This window comes from Oryctolagus cuniculus, chromosome 3, assembly GCF_051225735.1.
Source record: "Oryctolagus cuniculus isolate XC-2025 breed Fujian yellow rabbit chromosome 3, ASM5122573v1, whole genome shotgun sequence".
NCBI classification, from domain to species: Eukaryota; Metazoa; Chordata; class Mammalia; order Lagomorpha; family Leporidae; genus Oryctolagus; species Oryctolagus cuniculus.
In genome coordinates, this window is record NC_142869.1 from 105640203 (window position 1) to 105663668 (window position 23466).

Consider the following 23466-nt stretch of genomic DNA (forward strand, 5'->3'; position numbering starts at 1 on the left):
GCTTCACTCACTCTAATGGTGATAATTTTATCAAGTTGTTAAAACTATTTCTCACTTCCCTATCACAGTAGTCCAAAGGAAGCAGCTAATGTCTCAGCATCAAAACATCTCTAACAAACTCATTAGAGAAAAAAACTTATTCTCTTTGTTTCCTCATAAAGCAAAATAGAGCAGAACGTCATTATCTGCCCACTGCCAACCCAGCAACGAAGCCACTGGCCTTGCTAGGAAGAAAGTTCAACGTTTTCAGAATCAAGGGCATTAAGCACAGAAAATTAATCTTTGCACTGCCAAGTTCTATACTTTTGAATATCATTTTCCCCCAGCTGTGATGGTTTCTTTTGTAACATCTGTTGGAGAGGAGAAAGGATGCATAACAATTGTACTTAAGCATCACAATATTTTTTTGCTAATTAAAGGCAAAGAAGTACAGGGAATTCATGACTTGTAAATGCTACGAATTATGTAAAAACTGAAAATGTTCATAACTTACTTTTAATTAAGTAATAAGACAGAACAGATTTTTCAGTAGTTCTGAATAATGTGCATTTCAAATGACAGGCAATAAGTCATGCTAAGAGGATCATATATTGAGTTCACGATGCTCATATTTCACTTTTGTATCACTGATTTCTCCCTTAGCTCTTGACTCTCCCTGCCATGTCACTAACTTGACCAATTTTTCCCCCAGAATTATTCACCATTTTACTCAATTATCTTTTCTCTGGACTTGATTAAACTTGTCATTTATTTCATATCTATATAAACATGGCCTCCAGTAACTACATGGAAACCAACATTTTTTCAATGGAAAAAGTATACAGTTAGCAATTCAGTCATCAGCAAAATTCCCCATTTTTTTTTTTTACCAAAAAGAGAATAAGCCACACCAATATGTCAAAATGCATGAACTGAACTTTCCAATTCTTATTCTGTATCCCAGAGCTTGATTCTGCATTTCTAGGTTCTATCTCTGACAGATATACAGAGGTTAATGTAAACACCAAAAAGAAGTCATAAGGGGACTAAATATAAGACTAAAAATAAAATATCTAGATTCAGTCCCAGTCGGGGCGCCGGATTCTGTCCCGGTTGCCCCTCTTCCAGGCCAGCTCTCTGCTGTGGCCAGGGAGTGCAGTGGAGGATGGCCCAGGTGCTTGGGCCCTGCACCCCATGGGAGACCAGGAAAAGCACCTGGCTCCTGGCTCCTGCCATCGGATCAGCGCGGTGCGCCGGCCGCAGCGCGCCGGCCGTGGCAGCCATTGGAGGGTGGACCAACGGCAAAGGAAGACCTTTCTTTCTGTCTCTCTCTCTCACTGTCCACTCTGCCTGTCAAAAAAAAAAAAAAAAAAAAACTAGATTCACATGCCAACTCTCCAGTGACTCATAATTTACTCATAATAAAGAATGTAATATTTGTACTGTGTCAAAACTTCGTATGTTCCACCAACACACAAAGTCCATTTGCCTTTAAGTGTTTTCTTTTTCTTATCTTTTGTTATTGTTAGGAGGGCACACGGACTTTCACTGAAATGGTTGTGAGTTCCCGCCCTTGGGAGAACTACGATGGCAACTGAAGATAAGACATCCACCATCTAATAGCCTTGAATTCAGAGAAACAGTCAGGACAGGCATATGAAATATAGACCAATGTCAGCAGTTAATTACAAGGGCATGTGTACATTAAATTGAGCTTTAATGTACTTGATGTGCCACTGTTTTGCATTTTCTAGAATTTTACCTTGACTTATTCTGAAAGTGTCATACCTCATGGTCTTTTTTATTTTTAAAGTAACTATGTATCTAAACCTAAATATATATATCTCCATAAATGAAAAAAATTCCACTTGAATTTCTTTTACATAAATATGGGTTCTTTCAACACTTCCATACAAAATACCATATAGGTCTACTTATTACTGCCATCTGCCATAATGTGCTTGACCAAATGATGTTGCATCTTTAAATAGTCTATAGAAAGTTTAACTTAGACTGGAATATTCTGGAGGATCACTCCCTTCACTAGTATTTTGCATACTCACTCATAGTGCAAAGTATCTGCTTTGAAATCATTGACAAATAACCCAAAGCAGTGTTGCATGACTAGAGAGAGTAAGGAAAACCAAAGGAGAAAAATGTGGTATATCAATACATTGCTTCATTGATTTGAAGTTTGCTTATTTATCACAGAATGAAGCATTGGGAGGTTGATTAGCACTTGTCAAAAAAGGAAGACACATGGAAGAGCCCCCTGGTCCAGGCAAATCACAGCTTCACAGGAGAAGTCTTCACTAACGCAAAAGAGACTTTTCCTATTTGATTATCAACATCACTTGATTTTTCCATCTCAGAGTAAGGCACAAAATTCTAGTTAAAACTAATTAGACCATTATCAAAAAGAGACTAAATTCAAGGACACACCCAATTCAGTTCACTCCTCAACATGCATTCCTCCCTAAAGCATTAGTCTGTGAGGGAGCTCCTGGAGAGGATATTCTTTAACATCTCAGGGTGGCCACTAGTTTCCAAGCATCTGCAGCCCAGCAGCTCTGCCAGCATTTGGGAGCCTGTCACAATCACCGTCTGCACCCTTGCCCCACTGATCGACTCAATTAGAGCTGCATGTCAGCCACTTTCTCGCACGCACATGAACATTTAAGAAGCACTGCCTAACCACACTAGTATATCCCAAATGCATTTCAAGGGCGAGCAAGACAGTGCTGTCATCACCTCATAGTTCCTGGAGTCTCAGAGCTTTTGCTGCTGCCATCAATAGCTATGAATGTGTATCCCACTTTGTCATAAAAATATAGATTTCCCTAAGTGCCATGAAGTTGAAAAACTACAAAATTGGAAAATATTTGTTTGAGCCAATCAAGTTCTTCATTAGACTTTTTTTTTTTTCCAGTGATCAGTTTAGGAAAAGGCACAAAATCCAACGTCAGCCAATGAAGTAGGAGAAAATATGTTCTGGGAAAGGCTGGAAAATTATTTCCTAGTCATTGCTGCTTCAAGAAGCCATACCAGAAACAGCTGAAGAAACTGAGGATGAAACCGACACTGAAGACGGTACAGCAAACCTACAGAAGCTATTCTTGATGGCATTGCTGAGCCAATCCACATGGGAATCTACAATACCATTGAACTTTTTTTTTTTTAAGGATTTACTTATTTACTTGAAAGGCCCAGTGACAGAGAGAGTGGAAGATACAAATAAAGAGACCTTCCATCAGTTGGTTCATTCTCCAAATTACCAGGAAGCAATAACTCCATTCTGGTCTCTCACATGGGGACCAAGCATACAGGCCACGTTCTGTTGATTTCCCAGGCACATTAGCAAGGAGATGATTGGAAGTGGAGAGGTCTGGCTATCAGCCAGAGCTTTGATATTGGATGCTAGCATCAGAAGCAGAGGCTTACCTGCTGCACCACAACACAGGTGACACCACTGGACTTCTCGTCATACAAGGTAATGATTTTTCTTGTTGTCTAAGCCAGATTGGGTTGAGATTTCTGATAGATTCAAATAATCTTGACACAGAAGAGGAAGGGGTATTTTATTGATGAAGTCCAAGTTGGTTCCACATACTTTTGAAAAATGTAATGCAGTTCTGGGGTCATCAACACCTGGAGCAGTATTATCTATATTTTTAACCTATTCAACCACCTATTCAAGTTTCCAGGAGTGCAAGCTCCCAATGGAAACTCTTGAGCAGTGGAGTTCAAATGAGCTTTGTCAAGATCTTCTCTTGACACAGTAAATCAATAAGTAGTGGTTGAATGAATGAAAGAAGGAATGAATAATGGCACAAGTACAGTGAAATAAAGTTGCCTTCCAAAACACTTACACTTACCTTAAATCCTCTTCTCTTTTTGTAAGCAACAGGGACTCATTCATAAATTGTTGTTGTCAAGAACTCCCCATCAACATCTCATCAACAACATACATATGTAACCTATGCATGAAATATTTTGCTATGTCTCCTTCTAACGTTCTTAATTGTATAGCATCGGAATACAAAGAAAATATTTAATAATGCAAAACAAAATATATTTATGACCATATCATACCACCTCAAATCATGGACCACAGGATAGCTTTTATTTTAGTTTTCCACATATTCTCTCTCTCTCTCTCTCTCTCTCTCTCTCTCTCTCTCACACACACACACACACACACACACACACATCTGACAGGTAAGTCCCCTCCCTACTTCAGAAATAGGCAGTTGGAAGCCATATGGTAGGAGCCACAGCTTCAGTTAAACCATTTTCCCAAAGAAAGTTTTAACTTATGATTAAAGCTACTCAACATTAGTGGTTCAGAGAGAATCACTTTCTGAAGAAGATACTGCAGGATGAAGTTAGAATATTCCTTCTTTGTTTCATATGAAAGCAAGGACTAAGCAGTATACATTCAAGTCAATGGTTTTCTACTGCATTTGTGTTCATTTGGATGGAAAAAGTGCTCGAGGAGGGAAGGAACAGCAATGGACTGAAAGTCAGGATCCCTATTCCAGTAAGTAGTCAGGCATCAGGTTATGTCCCTGTACCTCATTAATGACAAGATGGAGTTGCATTAAACAGCGATGCTCAATCCTATTTAATTGCTTTTATGATTCAGCCTTTTTTTTTGACAGGCAGAGTGGACAGTGAGAGAGAGAGACAGAGAGAAAGGTCTTCCTTTGCCGTTGGTTTACCCTCCAATGGCTGCCGCGACCGGCGCGCTGTGGCCGGCGCACCATGCTGATCCGATGGCAGGAGCCAGGTACTGGGTGCAGGGTCCAAGGACTTTGGCCATCCTCCACTGCACTCCCTGGCCACAGTAGAGAGCTGGCCTGGAAGAGGGGCAACGGGGACAGAATCCGGCGCCCCAACCGGGACTAGAACCCGGTGTTCTAGAGCTGCAAGGCGGAGGATTAGCCTAGTGAGCCTCGGCACTGGCCTAGCAATGTTCAATCCTGACTGTGCATGACACTCACCTGGGGTTTTAAAGGGTACAGATAGTTGGACCCTTCAACATACATTTTGATATACTTGAAAGGGGGGCAGAGATGCAAATCTTTTCAAGTAAATTTCATGTGCAGCCATGATTTAGAATCAATTGATTACATATTTTCAAGTTCCTTCCCAACTGGAATTGTCCATCATTTTGGTATTCAGTTGTCTTCTTTAACTTCTCAGTTGTATTCAATGAGATGCTCTCTCGCTCTCTCTCTCTCTCTCTCTCTCTCTCTTTCTCTTTTTCCATGCATAGGGCATGTTGTCTAAGGGCATCACATTCCAGGACCACCTTCTTCTGCCTCCTGCTTATACCTGCCCAATTTGAGCCAAATAAAATTATACTTGATAGCTGAGATAGAGAAAAAAAAGTTCATATATAACACAGTACCTAATGGCAAAAGGGAGAATACAGAGTTGCACTTAAGCCTTTTTTATGTCTTTATTTGTATCTCATGACCTGGGGTATGTTCTGGTCTCTACCTTCTGATGTATTCTTTCCCATTACCTTAATCCACCATCCATGAAGGGTATGGAATCAGCTTCAAGAGTGATCACATGCCAGATTATACAGCCAGATTATAAATCTACTTTCCTCCAGATGCAAGCAACTTAGAATACACATCTCATGGACCACTGGGCTACAGGAAAACATATTTTTATTAGAAAAGACATGCATTTCTGGTTTCTACGTGAATAGTACAGACCATACGCTACCCCATGTAAAAATGGGCAACTCTGGGGCCAGCAGTGTGGCTCACTTGGTTAATCCTCCACCTGTGGAGCCAGCTTCCCATATGGGCTCCAGGTTCTAGTCCCGGTTGCTCCTCTTCCAGTCCAGCTCTCTGCTGTGGCCCAGGAAGGCAGTGGAGGATGACCCAAGTGCTTGGACTCCTGTACTCACATGGGAGACCAGGAAGAAGCACCGGGCTCCTGGCTTTGGATCGGCACAGTTCCGGCCATGGCGGTCATTTGGGGAGTGAACCAACGGTAAAAGCCCTTAGATATAGAAATACAGGTGCTGACATCTGGAATTCGGCCAGAGAACAGTGAAATAGTTGCTACTAGCTTTATCACTGTATGATTGAAAGTATCTAGAAGCATTGGAGTTGCCTATTTTTTTATTTGACAGGTAGAATCATAGACAGTGAGAGAGAGAGAGAGGGAGAGAGAGAGAGAGAGAAAGGTCTTCCTTCCGTTGGTTCACCCCCCAAATAGCTGGCTGCCATGGCTAGAACTGCGCCGATCCAAAGCCAGGAGCCAGGCGCTTCCTCCCAGTCTCCCATGCAGGTGCAGGAGCCCAAGCACTTGGGCCATTTCCACTGCCTTCCTGGGCCACAGCAGAGAGCTGGACCAGAAGAGGAGCAAACTGGGACTAGAACCTGGAGCCCATATGGGAATCTGGCGCCACAGATGGAGGATTAACCAAGTGAGCCACGGCGCCAGCCCCTCTACAAACTTTTCTTATGAAGATCTCAACCCCCCATCCTTTCAGTGAGGATAAAGAGTTGCCCACAGGCTTAGCCTTTGGTGGCCACCGCAGTAATTGGCTTAACAACATGCCTTTTGTTGGCTTCTCCTCCCTACAATGCTTCTTATGCATCTTCCTAATCATGTTCAATGTACTTCAGAATAAAATTCTCATTTCTGAATCTTGTTTCTTTGAGAATCCAGCATAAGATAACACTGTCTGCAGCTTTGAAAATGCTCATCAGAACTGGACAGAGGATATGTTTTTGGAGTGTAATAGTCAAAAATTAACCCCCTACACAAAAAAAGAGGAAATAACAAAAAATAGGAAAAGAGCCAAAGAAGGATAAATGAAAGGAGTGTCCACAGGAGGGGGTTAGGCAAGAGGTTAAGTAAAGTAGTTGGTCAGATAAAACCCACCGCAAGTTGAATTAGAGCAAAGATTTAAAATACAAAAATACATAGAGGCAAGTATCAACTGTCCCTTTAAGTGAACAAAGTATAAAATTGTGGACCAACTGTAACTTCCGCATAGTTGTATCTCTTTGCTACAAAAACATAGAAAAGCATCAGCTACTTCACTCTGGGTATCACAATTGCCTCCCTGGTTTATGACAGAGTCCCTGCTGTTCCCTTAATTGACATACAGTGCACTGGAGAGTCGGTTTAATTCAAACGTCTTCCCTATTATTTTGTGGTAAACTGATTGAGCTTCTGCTCTAAGGGTGCCAGGACAGTCCTTCTACTGACTGAGAGTGTCCTTTAGAAGATGAGCTTCCCACTTGCCTTCAACATTGGTGATAAGCACACTATCCCTTGTCTTTTCATCCAGGAAAAAGAGATGTCTCATCAGAAAAGGAAGCAACAACTTCAGTCTGCATAGGGCAGTCTATATGTAAATGACAGTGGAGCCTGGTTTATTTCAGTGTAGAAAGAACTTGATGAGTAGCTCTCGCAGAAAGGGCAATAGAGTAAATCCAAATATCTAATTTCATGGGAGAATGTTTGGTAGTCTGTAAAGTAAATTGAAAGACAATTTCTGTTGGAATTTGCAACCATATTTGACATCAATCAGTTGATTTACACAATCAGTCTGTGAATGTGAAACTCTCACTTTTATGAAAAAGCCCGGGCAAGGCTGATGAACAGACAGGGAGACAAAGTGCCCGCACTTCTTTCTGAATCCTGAATGCCTCTAGGCTCAGAGGAGTGTAGTTGGGGCCAAATAATAAAATGACCTATAAACTATACCACATAGTTTGCGCTTCATCTGGAAAGTATCAAGAAACTTTGAAAGATTTTTAAGAATAATCTGATTTGGGATGTGAAAAGTTCATTAAAACTGCTAGGTCAAGACATATAAGAAGGGAGGGAAGTGTATCAACAACAGAGAAACAAATGGGGATGCTGATGCCGATTTTAGAGAGATGTGAGCATAGCCTGGCCAGGAGGTAGCACTCATGCCTTCTTTCTGTTTCCAAACAGTTCTATGACAGCAGTAAGCAACAGTCACTGATTCGCTGTGAGAGAAAAGGCGCTAATATAAACATTTAATGTACCTATACAGCTTTTACCCTCTTTACATCATGTCAGGTCATATTTCAAGCCATCATCTAGAATTATATCTTATCTGTTTTTAGGAAGACCTGTGACAGTTTAAGAGAGAAAATGAAATCTCAATTCTGATGAAGTCAAATATAAGCATATCCTATGACTGACTTTTAGGGATGTACTGGACAGAAATGCATGCATATCTGTACCAAAAAAACATGAACAAGGATTGTCATAGCAGTGTTATTTGTAATAGTCCCAAAATTGACAACGCAGATACCCATTAATAATAAAAAGGATACAACATAGTATATTATACGAGACTGAACCCCTACAATGTGAGGGCAGGACACAGACTCTCATCTGCCTCCCTTAGTCCAATGTGCCCTTACTTGTCCTTTATCAAAGGAATTCACTGATATGAGGGAATAATGCAGCTGATCTGACAAGGTTCTGATCACTGGATTTCAAGGAGTCATTTGCTTCTCAAACACATGGGGATGTGGATGGCCAGAACTGGCCTGGAATGGTTTGTATAGAGGAATTCCCAGTCCGGGCGGAATGTAACTATCACTAGTGCATAACCCCCAGACCATCTGGTGTCTACCAGGCCATCATGAATGCCCTAAAGAACACAGCATCTCTGACCAAAGGAAGGTCGCAAGCACCACTGACCAAACGAAAACTCGGACACAAGCTGATCATGTACCTCTCAGCCCCAAATTCAATCAGTAAGAAACCTCACACCTAACTCCTCATGGAAAAAGTACATAATGCAGAATTCCATGTGTATAAAGTATTTTTAATGATAAAAGCAATCAATAATGTTGCAGATGTAACAGTTCTATTTGGTAAGAGAAAGGTTGGACTGAGAAGTCTGTCCACAAAGGGGGCATCTAAGATGTTGATGACATATTATTTCCTGACCTCATTAGTGACTGGGTGGAAAAGGTTTTTTTTTTTTTTTTTTTTTTTTTTTTTTTTTTTTTGATTTATTTATTTATTTGAAAGTTAGAGTTACAGAGAAAGAGGAAAAGACAGAGAGACAGAGATCTGCAGGTTCACTACCCAAATAGTAACAACAGCCATGGCTAAGACAGGCTGAAGTCAAGAACAAGGAGCTTCATCCAGTTCTCCCAAGCAGGTGCCAGGGGCCTAAGCACTTGGACCATGTTCTGCTGCCTTCCCAGGCTATTAGCATGGCGCTGGATCAGAAATGGCACAGTTGGGACACAAACGGTACCCATCTGGGATGCCAGTGTTGCAGATGACTTAATCTACTGTGCCACAATGCCAGTCCTGGGAAAGTTCATTGTGTGAAATATCAGAGTTTGCTTTGAATGATTTGTGTATTCTCCCATATACACTCTATAATAAACTGTGTATATAAAAAGGTCAAAAAAACACAAATTAATAGAGACTGTTCATAATCCTGTAAAGTTTTATTCCTTGTTGTCATTAGAAAAAAATACAAATAAGATTTACTTTAGAAATAAAATAAATCAGACCTCTCATATAGGAAGCAATGACAGCAGCTTTCAGTACACATCTAAGCTAAGTCCTTACCACTAATATATCTGACTCCAAATGCTCTAATAGCTAAGTGGAAAATGAAGAACAATTTGTATAACTTATTTTTAAAAGGCAATATGGCATAAGTGAAAGTAAACTGAATCAAAAATAAATTATGTACTAGACATCAGGAAAAAATGATGATACATAATATTTATCGCTATATGCCAAGCAATGATATAAAAAGTTCATCTTTCTAGTCAATTTCTCTTATTCAATCTTTTTTAAAAAGATTTATTTATTTATTTGAAAGGCAGAGTTACAGAGAGGCAGATGCAGAGAAAGAGAGAGAGGTCTTCCATCCACTGGTTCACTCCCCAAATGGCCACAATGGCTGGAACTGGGCTGATCTGAAGCCAGGAGCCAGGAGCTTCCTCCGGGTCTCCCACATGGGTGCAGGGGCCCAAGGACTTGGGCCATCTTCTACCGCTATCCCAGGCCATTGCTGAGAGCTGGATGGGAAGAGGAGCAGCCAGGTCTCCAAATGGCTCCCATATGGGATGCCAGCACTGCAAGCAGTGGCCTTTATCCACTGTTCCACAGCACTGGCTCCTCTTATTTAATTTTATTGCGTGCTCACCATAGTCTTATGAGGTAGATATCACAATTTTACCAATCAAAGCCATTATCAAGTTGCGACTCAGAGAGGTTCAATTTGACCCCAGATCAAATTAAGTGTTAACTCTTTCTATACACTGGTGAGTCACAATGGAAAAGTATTATATTCCGCTACACCTTAGTTTTCTTTTTCTTTTTTTTTTTTTTTTTTTTTGACAGGCAGAGTGGACAGTGAGAGAGAGAGACAGAGAGAAAGGTCTTCCTTTGCTGTTGGTTCACCCTCCAATGGCCGCCACGGCCAGTGCGCTGTGGCCCGTGTACTGCGCTAATCCGATGGCAGGAGCCAGGTAATTATCCTGGTCTCCCATGGGGTGCAGGGCCCAAGGACTTGGGCCATCCTCCACTGCCTTCCCTGGCCACAGCAGAGAGCTGGCCTGGAAGAGGGGCAACCGGGACAGAATCCGGCTCCCCGACCGGGACTAGAACCTGGTGTGCCGGCGCCGCACGGTGGAGGATTAGCCTAGTGAGCCACGGTGCCGGCCTACACCTTAGTTTTCTTTACTGTGGAATGGTCCTCACAGATGTGCTTTGAATACAGTACCATGGAAATAGTAGTGCTTACTTTCATCTCTTGAATTATGGGCTAAGACAATTGTAAAGAAAACATTTTCCAGGGTGGAATTAAACAGAAGTGGTGGGCTCAGTGAACAAGAATCTCAACCCTGGTAGTATCCATAGTCTGCTTGATTAGAAGAACTAAACGAGCACACATCAAGATCCACTCTAACTGCACTAAGCCACAGTGTCCAGAGCAGAGGCCTGTAAAACTGTTTGTATAGCAATCTCCTCATCATCTTAGTGATTTTTCTATTCTGATGATCAATAATGTTTATGAGACAATAAATTCTAGAATTCAAAAGGCTAGGATATGCTTAAATCATGAGCCAATAAATGCTGTTTTGCAGGGACCTGCGATAGGCATGAGGTCACTTGTTTTCAGGTTATTTAACTCAATACTGAAATAAAGGTTGAACAAAAATCTAAAAACCCGGATAGTTACTCTGCCATTTAGAACCTTACTTTCTAATAGGTCTTAAGAAAATTCATATTTTCTTTGCAATTTTTTTAGAAGGTACAGCTTTCCCATCAGTTGAGTTTTTTTTTCTTTTCTTTTCTCTTTCTTTCTTTCTTTCTTTCTTTTTTTTTTTTTCTTTTTTTTTTTTTTTTTGACAGGCAGAGTGGACAGTGAGAGAGAGATACAGAGAGAAAGGTCTTTCTTTTGCTGTTGGTTCACCTTCCAATGGCCGGCTATGGCTGGTGCATTGCACTGATCTGAAGCCAGGAGCCAGGTGCTTCTCCTGGTCTCCCATGGGGTGCAGGGCCCAAGCACTTGGGCATCCTCTACTGCCTTCCCGGGCCACAGCAGAGAGCTGGCCTGGAAGGGGGGCAACCAGGAAAGAATCTGGCGCCCCGACTGGGACTAGAACCCGGTGTGCCGGCGCAGCTAGGTGGAGGATTAGCCTATTGAGCCGCAGCGCCAGCCTAAGTTGAGGTTTAATTTTCTAACAAGTATGCTTAGTGTAACAAATTCATACTCATAGTTAAAACCATATTCTTTCAGTGTTTGAGCTGCCCATTCTATATTTAAAGCTACTTAATAAATTGGTCAGAAAACATTTAAGGGGCTGGCCTTGAGGCACAGCAGGTTGAGTCTATGATGCTGGTCTCCCATGTGAGTACCAATTAGAGCCCTGGCTGCTCTGCCTCTAATTCAGTCCTTGCTAATGCACTGGGGAAAACAGTGAAAGATGGCCCAGGAAGTTGGGCCTGTGCCATCCATGTGATGGACCTGGACAGAGTTCCAGGCACCTGGCTATGACCATTGCAGACATTTGGGGAGTGAACCAGAGGATGGAAGATCTCTTTCTTTGTCTCTCCATCCTTCCTTTTTTTGTTACTCTGAATTTAAAATAAACAAAACAAATTTTTTTTTTTAAAAAAAGAAAATTTTTGAAAAGCAAGTTCTGTTAATTTTTTTAGCAAAGTACTTAGAACTTCCACTTTGCTTATGGCCTTGTCTAAATACTAACAGAGTTTGTGGATTCAAAAGGCTTCTATAGCCTAGGCAGCTTATGTCAAGAGCCTTGAGTGGTCACTGATGTCATACATAAGAGTGTTAATTGTTAAATTAACAACAGGAGTCACTGTGCACTAACTTCCCATGTAGAACCTCTGTCCTCAAAGAGTTGTATTATGAGAGTTAACTGTGATACTTGTTCTCAAACAGTTCTTTTTTTTTTTTGGTGTGTGTGCATGTGTGTGCAAAAGTTTGAAATCTTTTCTTAGAGTTGGTCTTCTATGTACAAAGTTAATTGAAAATGAATCTTAATGGAGTATGGGACTGGGAAGGGGAGAAGGAAGAGGAGGAGAAGGTAGGGAGAGTGTGAGTGGGAGGGCAGGTATGGTGGGAAGACTAACTATATTCCTAAAGTTGTATTTATGAAAATTGTATTCCTTAAAAATTAATTAATTTAAAAATAATATTTTAGGGCTTTTGGAGGGAAGGGTTATGGGGAAATGAGCTGTGGGGAGAAAATGAACAAATATCAAAGAGAAAATTTGCCAGATTTACAATTTTACACCTGACTTCAGGCAATCCTGAAACCTTGCCTAAGGGGTATTTGCCAAGTCTGCCTAGTGAAGAACATTCTAGAAGTAAACAGAAACATTTTGAATAACAAATAAAGATGTTTGGATGCATGCAGAGTAGCAACATCCAGTGTTAAAAGATCCTAATAAAGTGTAAGTTCCAGTGCACAACAAACACAGGAAAACTGCCTCTCCTAAGTGACTCTGAAAGATCTCAAGAATAATGATCAAAGCTTCTTCTAAAGATTTTAACAAGCCTCAGGGCTCCTGGTTGAGAGGGTCAAGAACAGGGGCCACATGAGTTAATGATGGAGAAGAGGAAACTCGTGAGAAGCGGCAGCCATTGTGTTTAGAGCTGGGCAAAAGCAGAAACACTGAGTCTGCTCTGTGCTCCACTCAGCTCAATCAATGAGTGCAATGCTACACGCAGGGAGCATAGATTTGGAACTGTCAAGCAGCATGAAGGAAACAAATGGAAGAACACCAGCCCGCAAAGGCCATTCCAGGTTGTCCCTTGGAAGGAGCAGTGTACCTGGACTTTGGGTAATTACTATGTTGCCGAGAGAAGAAACGTTTTGGGAGTATCTGCCTCCATTAAGTCCTCCAAATAACCCTAAGGAACAAATCACCCAGCCACCCTTCATTCTATGACAGGTGATATATCATTCTTAACACAAGTTCTTACCAGTAGCACAGCCACCAACTATGCCTTCACATGCAAGAACAGTACACCTGAATGCAACTTAATCATAGGTCAGTTTGGGCCTTTTTATATATCCACCTCTTGCTCGAGTTACAGTCTGGTGTTCCCATCAAAATACTAAGGCCAAAGTGAGCAGAAGTCTTACAGGTATGATTATGTTGGGCAGGATTAGTGGGAGTTGGGTTGGCTGAAAAGAAGCCAGATGCCAAAACTGGTTACATCAAATTAAACCTTAAGTGTAGAGATATTTTTCTTGGTAAACAAATTATCCCACAGAAGGACAGCTAGGTTATTTCTGCATGTTTACATGATGCTAACAGTTAATGAAGCATAAGCTAGTTCCCCACAGAAAACTGTCCTCACCTGAAAGTCCTCTTCTAAGGAAGAGATGATGTTAAAATGTTAAGAAATCTCTATCCTTAATGTGCTGTACATTGAGATTTAATGCTATAACTAGTACTCAAACAGTATTTTTCACTTTGTGTTTCTATGTGGATGCAAACTGTTGAAATCTTTACTTAATATATGCTAAACTGATCTTCTGTATATAAAGAGAATTGAAAATGAATCTTGATGTGGATGCAAGGGGAGAGGGAGCAGGAAAGGGGAGGGTTGCGGGTGGGAGGGAAGTTATGGGGGGGAAAGCCATTGTAATCCATAGGCTGTACTTTGGAAATTTATATTCATTAAATAAAAGTTAAAAAAAAGAAAGAAAGCATTCTTAAAGACACTACCACCCTGTTATGAAAAGCAAAATGCATTACACTCATCATTTTGAAATTTCAATCACCTCTTTTTGAGGGGAAGATATGGCAAATGTTTCTAGAGAACACATTTATACAATTTATGCACCGTCATTCAGTTGCAAACAAAATCACTGCCCCTATAAAAATATATTTAGAGAACAAATGTTTTATGTGGGGAGATACACAACGGAATATTACTCAGCCATTCAAAGGGTGGAATCCTGTTATTTGTGGCAAAATAAATAGAACCGGAGGACATTAAGTAAAATGAGCCAGGCACAGAAAGGCTAATATCAAATGTTCCCCCTCATATGTGGAAACTAAAAAGTTTATCTCAAAGGAGAAGCGAGTAGAGTAGTGATTACTAGAAGCTGGGAAGTGTGGAAAGAGTGGGTACAGAGCAGGGGTTGGATAATGGGTACCAAAATACAGTGAAGTAAGAGGAATAATGTTCTGCATAGTAGCATAACCATAAGGAACTGTAAGACAGGAGACCAACGGCTCCAAACACAAAGGAATGATAAGGAGCTAGAAATGCTAATTATCCCAATCTGATCATGCCACACTCATTACACTCATGAAATTTATGATTATTATTTGTCAATACCACTCACCCAGACAGAATGAGGCATCCAACGAATGTAATATGACAACCCACAAGATAGTGTAATAGAACTGAAATGGGTTACAAAAGTAAAAAGACAGTCTTTACCCTGAAGAAGTCCTCATGTTTTAAAGAGAATCAAAAGAGGAAAATTAGCACATGCAGGTAAATTAACATTTACATAAATATTCACCCAAGAAAGCCCAGTGTTTTATGAATAGTATGGTAGACTAATCTTGATTCTAATGTATCTTCCTCATGCTCAGGTAATAAAGATTTGTGTTTTTTAATGCTCTAATGTGCTTGCTTAAAAAACAAAACAAAACAAAACAAAAAAACCCTCTTACTTACTGGTGAATAGGCATTAATATAGTCCCCCCCCCAAAAAAAAAAAAAAAAAAAACGAAAATGAACTGAAACCAAAGACTAGTTGAAAAGGAGACAACTAAGTTCAGATCAGTAGTAAAACTAAAGCTTACAAGAGTTTCATTGGCTTTACCGCTGTACCATATTTCTGATTTGGAGAAGCAAACAGCAATACCTTATGAAGAAGAATTACCATAAATTACAGAAGCTGAGGAATATTTTGTAAATTATGAAAATCCCTGAAAGCCCAATTTATTGTCAGATGGATTAAGAAAATATGAATCATTTCAAACAAAACTCTATAAAGAAAATTACACACACATACACACACACGTGGGATTCTACTATATATAAGAAGTAGTATATAATAAAGTCACCACAAGATTTTCCCCACAAATCTACTTACAGGAGCAAGTGTGCTTGCTTTGGAAACTTCTTTTAAATTTAGGGGTTTTGACAACAGTATTTTCCCTTGCCATTTACAGACTTAGTAGTAAGAGGGAGGGTTATTAATTATTGCCCTGATCAATTAACTTATGTCAAGACATAAATTATGTGTAGAGACAAAGGAGCCCTGTACACTGCTGGTGGGAATGTAAATAAATGCAGCCATTATGGAAAAACTGTATGAAGGTCGTACAAAAAACTAAGAATAAAATTATCATGTGATCCAGCAATCCTACTTCTGGATATATACTCCAAAGACTCGAAATCAGAATGTGGAAGGGTATCTGCTCTCCCACGTTCTACACAGCACTATTTACAACAGCCACAGGATGAACTCAATCTTAGTGTATACAGAAGATGAACGAATAAATAAAATGTGATGTATAAACACAATGGGAAACTATCTAACCTTAAAGAAGATAGAAATTTGGGAATTTGTGGCAATACAGATGTCACTGGAAAGTGTTATGCTAAGTGAAATAAGGCTGGGACAGAAAGTGAAATGTCACATGTTCTCATATGTGGAATTTAAAACAACTGACCATTCAAACAGAGAGTAGATGTTGTCTATCAGAAGATGAGAGGTAATGGAAACAGGGAGATGATGGTCAAAAGCTATAAAGCCTCGGGAGAAATGATTTCTTTTTAAAACCGTGATCTATTGCACAGCATAATGAAAACAGTTAATAGTAGTACACCATGTATTTCAAAGGTATAGAGTAAATTTCAGATGTTCTCACTACAAAATAAGTATTTGAGGTGATGTGCATGTTAATTGATTTGATTTAATTATTTGATATTGTAATTGTAAGTCATGTCATTTTGTATCCCAAAAATGAAATCAGTTGTTTTTTTATAAAAAATAAATTTTAAAAAGATATAGAGCATGGATTGGGGTCAAGTTTTTTGATTCAAGTTTAATTTAGCCACATGCATGTTAGATATCTGACACATTTTTATTTTAGATTAGTGCCATACTAAATTCCATTTCTAATCAAACTCAGGATTCATTTCTGAGCATCACAAAAAATCAATTTTTATCAAGCTAGAATTCCCTTCTTGAACACAAAAATTAGAAACACCCCCTCCATACAGGCTTGCCTTCAATTAATTTTCACTTATTGAATGTATCTAAATCATTCAAGAACTTGGACTTAATTTCAAGCTTGTACCACTTCTCCAGGTTATAAACGTGATATCCCAATTAAATGTTTGGAACAAGACTTCTCGAAGTCATAACAGACATACAAGTGCTACGGCATTATTCACACTTTAAACGATTATACACTGGTTTCTTCTATACATTTGCCTTCATAAACTGAATGTCACCTTAAGGTCTGTGCCTAGATAATGTTCTTTTCATCCCTTGGTAATTTCCTAGTTCATAAAATTAGCATATTAAAATTAGCATGTAGCACTACAGTAAAAAGTAATTAGTTTTCACCAGTGGTTTTGAGGAAGATATGAGAATTACCATAAATTATTTGAACTTTAAGTGCTCAGTAGGTCTTTTCCATTATTAACACCAGGGAAATCCCTTAGGGATGGTCGAGTAGTCTGAAAACCTTTCCCCTAAAAGCCCTCCTCCTGCCCACAAACCTGCACCCTTCATTTCTTGGAAAAGCTGATCCCTCAGCCTATGCCTGCTTCGATGGCCTCCCTCTTCTTTCATTAATCACATCTTGTTCTTCCCTTCACCAGACGCCTGCACTTGTGAGGCTTTTTCATAGCCTTTATCTTGATTGTATCATCCTGTGCTTTGTTTTCCCCACTGGGTTTCTCTCTTTTTTTAAGGGAAGAAACTATGATCATTATTTTACCACACGACCTTCAAAGCTAAGGCTAGCACAGGAACTAAGCCTTTTCTTAGAACCCGATCATTTTTCATCTCAGTGAGTTTTATAAAAACTGGGAGAAAAAGAGGCTAGAGATACTGTTCTCAAACTCACATATGATATTTAAATCCAAAAAAACAATTCACACACTATTCAAACTAATTAAGAACAGGTACACATGATTCCCCACTCATCAGACAACCTGTATGGTGTCTAATCAAAAAGAAAGTAAGAGAGGAGAAATAATTGAATAGAATTAGTAATAGCTACATTTGCAGCTATTTGGCTAGAGGTTTCCAAATCACAGAGGTTTTACATCTCCACATGAGACAAATTTCATCTTTACATGAATTAAGAACTTTTAGGTATCATCTTGTGCTCCATAAATTCGACTGATTGAAAAAAAAAAAGATATTTCAGTCCTAATCTAGTAATCTGCATTCACTCATAGGATAAATCTAAATCCTTTATTATAATTCTTAACTAAATTTTAGACTCATTATATGAGTAAACAAAGTGAACTTTATTAGACATCTATAAACAGATATCTATTAGAGTTTCATTTGTGAAAACAGCTTTGACTTCAGGAAGAACAGCTGGAGAAATAGTCAAGAGACATGGAGAGTTTTGGAAGAATTGGTTAGATTGAGAATGAAAAATTCAGGATAGAGAGTCAGGTGAAATAAAAAATAAAACACCATTTCTGGAGTTGACAGAAAAGACCACTAATTATGTCATAAATAACTTATATTCTCCCAATTGCATTACTATTACTTAATAAATATGTAAATTCTATAATATCAGATTATAAGTCAATATCATCTAAAAAATTGCATTTAAATTTGTAGATATTATCACAGCTAAGGATACCAGCATATTCTCAATGGTACCAGCAAGTGGGTAACTTCTATTATTAATTATATAATTTTAATTTCTGTCCTCTTTAACCCTCTTTGGACCTTACAGTAACATTTCATGAGCTACCTGATAAAGAAAATGGCTTCAATTCCAACAGGAAATAATAATGGGTACAGCTGTAGCCTTTGTTTTTTGCTTCAAGCACTTTACCTGATTCTTGAGATCTAGCCTGGGACACGGTCGACCTCCATTATAAGGTTTCTCTTTCAACCATTTGGATCGAATTCTCACTCCAATCCCACAGGATGAACTGCAGGAGCCCCAACTAGACCAATCGCTTAACTTGCAATCAAATGGGCAGGGAACGACACACTCTTCTTGAATATAACCTGAAAGGAAAAAGATTTGAGAAGGGAGGGAAGACTGATAAACAGGTACTAATCAAATACACTTTCATTTCCATTATCACAGATCATGGTTTTCAACAATACTGCTACAGCAGCTTCAAGAATTTTTACTGCAGATAAAAAGGCCCAAGATTTAAGATATAAATAAATAACTTCAGCATTCAAATGTGTGCCCTTCTGTTTACTGCATATACAAGTATGAGATGGAAGAAACAGGAAAAAGCACACAGTTGGTTTCACTTTCTGAAAAGGAGAACAGACACAGTACAGGACTGAAGAAGGCACCACTTCCTCTCGTTGGGGTTTGTGTTCCCCGTTCTACAGTTCCTGCAGTTCACATCTGCAACAGGGAATATAATAGAGTTAATACTTTATTTTTAAGGTTTATTTATTTATTTGAAAGGCATTACAAAGAAGAAGAGGGAGGGAGAGAGAGAGAGAGAGAGAGAGGTCTTCCATCTGCTGTTTCCCTCCCCAAATCGCTGCAGCTGCAAATGACTGCCCCAGTGGGCAGGAGCTGGGCTCATCCGAAGCCAGGAGCCTGGAGCTTCTTCTGGGTGTCCCATGTGGATGCAGGGGCCAAGGACTTGGGCCATCTTCCACTGTTTTCCCAGGCCACAGCAGAGAGCTGGAAAGTAAGTGGGGCAGCCAGGACTCAAACTGGTGCCTACATGGGTTACTGGTACTGCAGGGAGTGGCTTTATCCAGTATACCACAGCACCAGCTCCTAGAGATAATATTTCTTCTAGGTCTGTGATCTGCACAGCTTTCACTAAGAAACATATTGATTCTTGCTTCCATTTAGTGTGGCTTGGTGGAGGAAATAGGAGGCCAGAAAGCGAATCACAAATTACAAAGATCAGGATATTATTGAACGAAAAAATAGAGGAATAGTAAAAAAGTTGGACAATGGGAAACTGCACTGGAATCATGAGATAATGTGTTGAAATACAGCTCCAAAAGTTTTAGCTCTACTTGGCATTGCTCCTGTCTTTAGCCAACTTTTTTTTTTGTAAGGTTTCTTTATTTATTTTGAAAGTCAGAGTTGCAGAGAGAGGGAGAGACAGAGAGAGAAAATCTTCCATCCTCTGGTTACTCTCCAGATGGCTGCAGTGGGCAGTACTGGGCTAGGCTAAGCCAGCTGCTTTGAACTCATCCAAGTTTCCCACTAGGTAGAAAGGGCTCAAACACTTGGGCCATCTTCCGTTGTTTTTCCTGGGCTGTTACCAGGGAGCTGGATCAGAAGTGGAGCAGCTGAACATGAACCAGAGCCCATATGGGATGCCAGCATGAAAGCTGGTGGCTTTTCCTGCTATCTACAACACCAGCCCCAAGCCTACTTCTTAATATAATATTTCCCTGTATAATTTCAGTCTTTTAACTACTAGCTCTCTTGGGGCCAGCATTGTAGCACACTAGGTTGAGCCATATTTTGCAATGCTGACACCCTATATGAGTGCTAGTTTCAGTCCAGGCTGCTCCACTTCTGATCCAGCTCCCTACTAATACATTTGGGAAAGCAGTGGAAAGTGGCCCTAGTACTTGGGCTCCTGCCTCCCACATGGGAGATCCAGGTGGAGTTCCAGACTCCTGGCTTTGGCGTGGCCCAGCACTGGCCATTGTGGCCATTTGGGGATTGAACTAGCAGATGGAAGATTTCTCTCTCTCTCGCTGCAACTCTACCTTTCAAATAAATAAATAATTTTTTTAAAAATTAATTACTACCTCTATGATAACTACAATAAATATCTGCAAGACTGATGTTCCTACTGAATTCTATACTACCTACTTAACAACTATACTTGGATACCAAATTACCCCAAATTCAGAAGATATCCATTTCTTCTAGAATATTCTAAGTCTCTTGCATTTCTCACCTCAAGTAACTGCAACAGCTTCTCATTACTGTGCCCTGCTATACATGCGTGTATAATCTCTTCTCTCTGAGTGTGGGTAGGAATTGTGACTATGACAGGATGCCATTTTGGTAATCAGGTTATGGACAATGGCAAAAGTGAAGGGAACACAACAAACATAGTTGGTGTGTCAAATAAATGGATTAGTTTCTTTTTTAAACATTTGTTTTATTTAGTTGAAAAACAGAGTTAGAGAGTCAGAGAAAGAGAGAAAGAGATTTTCTATTCACTGTTTCACTCCCCAAATGACTACAAATGGCCAGAGCTGAGCTTATCCAAAGCAAGGAGCCAGGAGGTTCCTCCGGGTTTCCAACGTGAGTGCAGGGCCATCCTCTGCTGCTTTCCCAGGCCATAGCAGGGATCTGGATATGCAGTGGAGCAGCGGGATGCTGGGGCTGAAGCCTGGGGCTTTAACCCACTCCTCCACAATGCTAGCACCAAGTTGATTAGTTTCAATGAAACAAAAAGGAGATCATTCTGGGTGAGCCTGACAATCAGGTGAAAGGTCCATAAAAGTGGTACTGAGCCTTTTTAGAATCTTTAATTGGAAATTGAACTCTTTATACTTACAAGACAATGAATTTTACACACCTGAAATGGTATAAAAATTATGAATTACAAGGAAGATTGCAATATGAAATGGCCATAAAACACAGCTAAAATGGCCAAGCATTTTCTCTTTTCAGTTTATTAATGCTAGCTTAAATGTTGTCAAAGAAACAAAGAACTAGGTTTTAGGAGAATTCTAGGACCTTCAGTCGATTGAATTTCACAGTGTAGTGTCCCAAATAAGGGAAAATAAACAACTTCCCCCGACACGCAAACCCAGTATAACACACGGTAATTTCACTTTTGGAACTTTGCTTCAACCTCCTTCATAACAATTTTCAACAAATCCAAAGCAAAGGAGAATGGATCCAGTAGAGACAACAGAATTGGTGGTCCTTGCAGAGAGGGAGAAAGATGATTCAGTTATGCGTGGCCAGGTAGCACCTCCTGGGCTCTTCTGAGTCCAGCTCAAGGCCAGAATCTGAAGCGTCCCCTGCTTAAGCACAAACGTGAAAGTCAAACTTGCTAACCCACACCCCAGCTTAGGAATCTGACAAGTGCTTAAGTCAACAAGAAACTGAGACGGATCAAATAAGAAAGTAAAGAGACACTGACTAGGGTATTTTATCTTTTGGGCACATCATGAAGGTACACAACCCAGGTCAGAGCAGGAAAGCCAATCAGCGTGCCACCGTAAAATGATGGAGAACAAGGGAAATCTGTCCCAGTTTCTCTAGAAATATCCTCTCCTGAAGATGTGAAGATGAGAATTTCTGTTGGAAAGTTTCGCTTCTCTCCACATCTCTGCAACAATGAACTTTACAGCAGGTTCCTGTATGGGGTTCTTTTTGTAGACAGATAGTCCTGCCATACTATGAAATACAAATGAAGGGACCACATGGTCGAGAACTAGGAGCAGCCACCAGGGCTTGAGGGCAGCCGCTGGGTGTCAGCCAGCAAGAAAACAGGGACCTCAGTTCTCCAACTGCCTGGGAATGAATTCTGCCAAAGCTCAGAGGATTCCAGGGAGAGCTTTCCACAGTCAACCCTCTGCTGAGACCTCAACCTTGGCCCACACCTGGATTATAGTCCTGCTTTTTCTGCAAAGAATCTAGAAAAGCTGTGCCTGGACTCTTCACCCATGGAAGCTATGATACAATAAAGGTGGTTTTGGGCTGCAAAGGCTGTGGTGATTTATTGTGCAATGATTAACAACTAAGAATTATCCAACATAAAAAAATTTCAATTTATCATAGAAGCCCTCATTCTACATATGCATTAATACATTTCATAAATTCTTACATTGCAAAACCATAAATATGCCCCTTCACTTGCAATTCCCTTGTCAGTCCCCTGTTCAGGAGCTCACCACGTCTCAGAATAATGCAATGTTCTCTCTACTAGTATTTCTTTCTAATTGTTCTCTTTGGTATCTATCAATCACTCTGAGTAAAATATTCTTTTCTAAAATACATAATAATTACATTACCCCTTTTTATAAAAATTTTGCTGATGCCCCACTGCCTTGCAAATAAAATACCAACCCGCCCATTTTGCAAAACAAAAATCAAATTCTTGATGAAAGTTCTAAGCAATGGCTGTAGACCTTGGCTGTAAAATATGACTCCACTGCTGGACACAGATCATAAACTAATTAAGCCAGAATCTCAGAGGATGGGACCCTGGCATCAGTAGTTTGTAAAGAAACCCAGGTGATCCTAACGTACAGTCTGGGTTGAGAACCACCTCCCTAATTTGTTTTTGCTCCCACGCTTCCTTTTCCTGTATCTGAAATTATACCTACACAGACTAATTAACCTTCTCCAATAATAGGTATGCTTTTATTCTTTCAAAATAAGTCATTTTCCTAACCAATTTGATGTCCCTGATTCAATACTGTAGCTATTCTCTGACCAATATAGTTGAACTCCTTGTCCCAGTGCCCTTCTGCCATGCCACACTGTCAGAACATCAGCCCTGCATGAAACCATTTGTTCTCCTTCTCTCTGCTTGAAACAGGACTATGGAACGTAAATGAAGAAATCACTCGTACCACGCCAGCAATACTTTAGTGCATAGTTTCCGTCTTCAACCATATTCTCTCCCAGCCTGGCCATTCCTCTGTGTTTTCTTCTAATTCTCTTTCTGCACACCAGCTCCTTCAAACCTGCTCCACCTACTTTTACACTCTTAAGATCTCAGTGCTTTCTCAATCAGAAAAATAGAAAGCCATG

The 23466-nt window shown here is 40.0% G+C and overlaps 1 protein-coding gene across 5 annotated transcripts in view; it reads right to left on the reverse strand.

Annotated features, from left to right (window-relative positions):
* THSD7B (thrombospondin type 1 domain containing 7B) overlaps nt 1-23466 on the reverse strand; it is a 985451-nt gene that overhangs the window by 201605 nt on the left and 760380 nt on the right. For all 5 annotated transcript variants that reach the window (XM_051849593.3, XM_089329248.1, XM_070071551.2 and 2 more), the window contains one exon: nt 18571-18749. In XM_051849593.3, coding sequence (XP_051705553.3) covers nt 18571-18749 — 179 coding nt within the window. The remainder of the gene's footprint in view (nt 1-18570; nt 18750-23466) is intronic.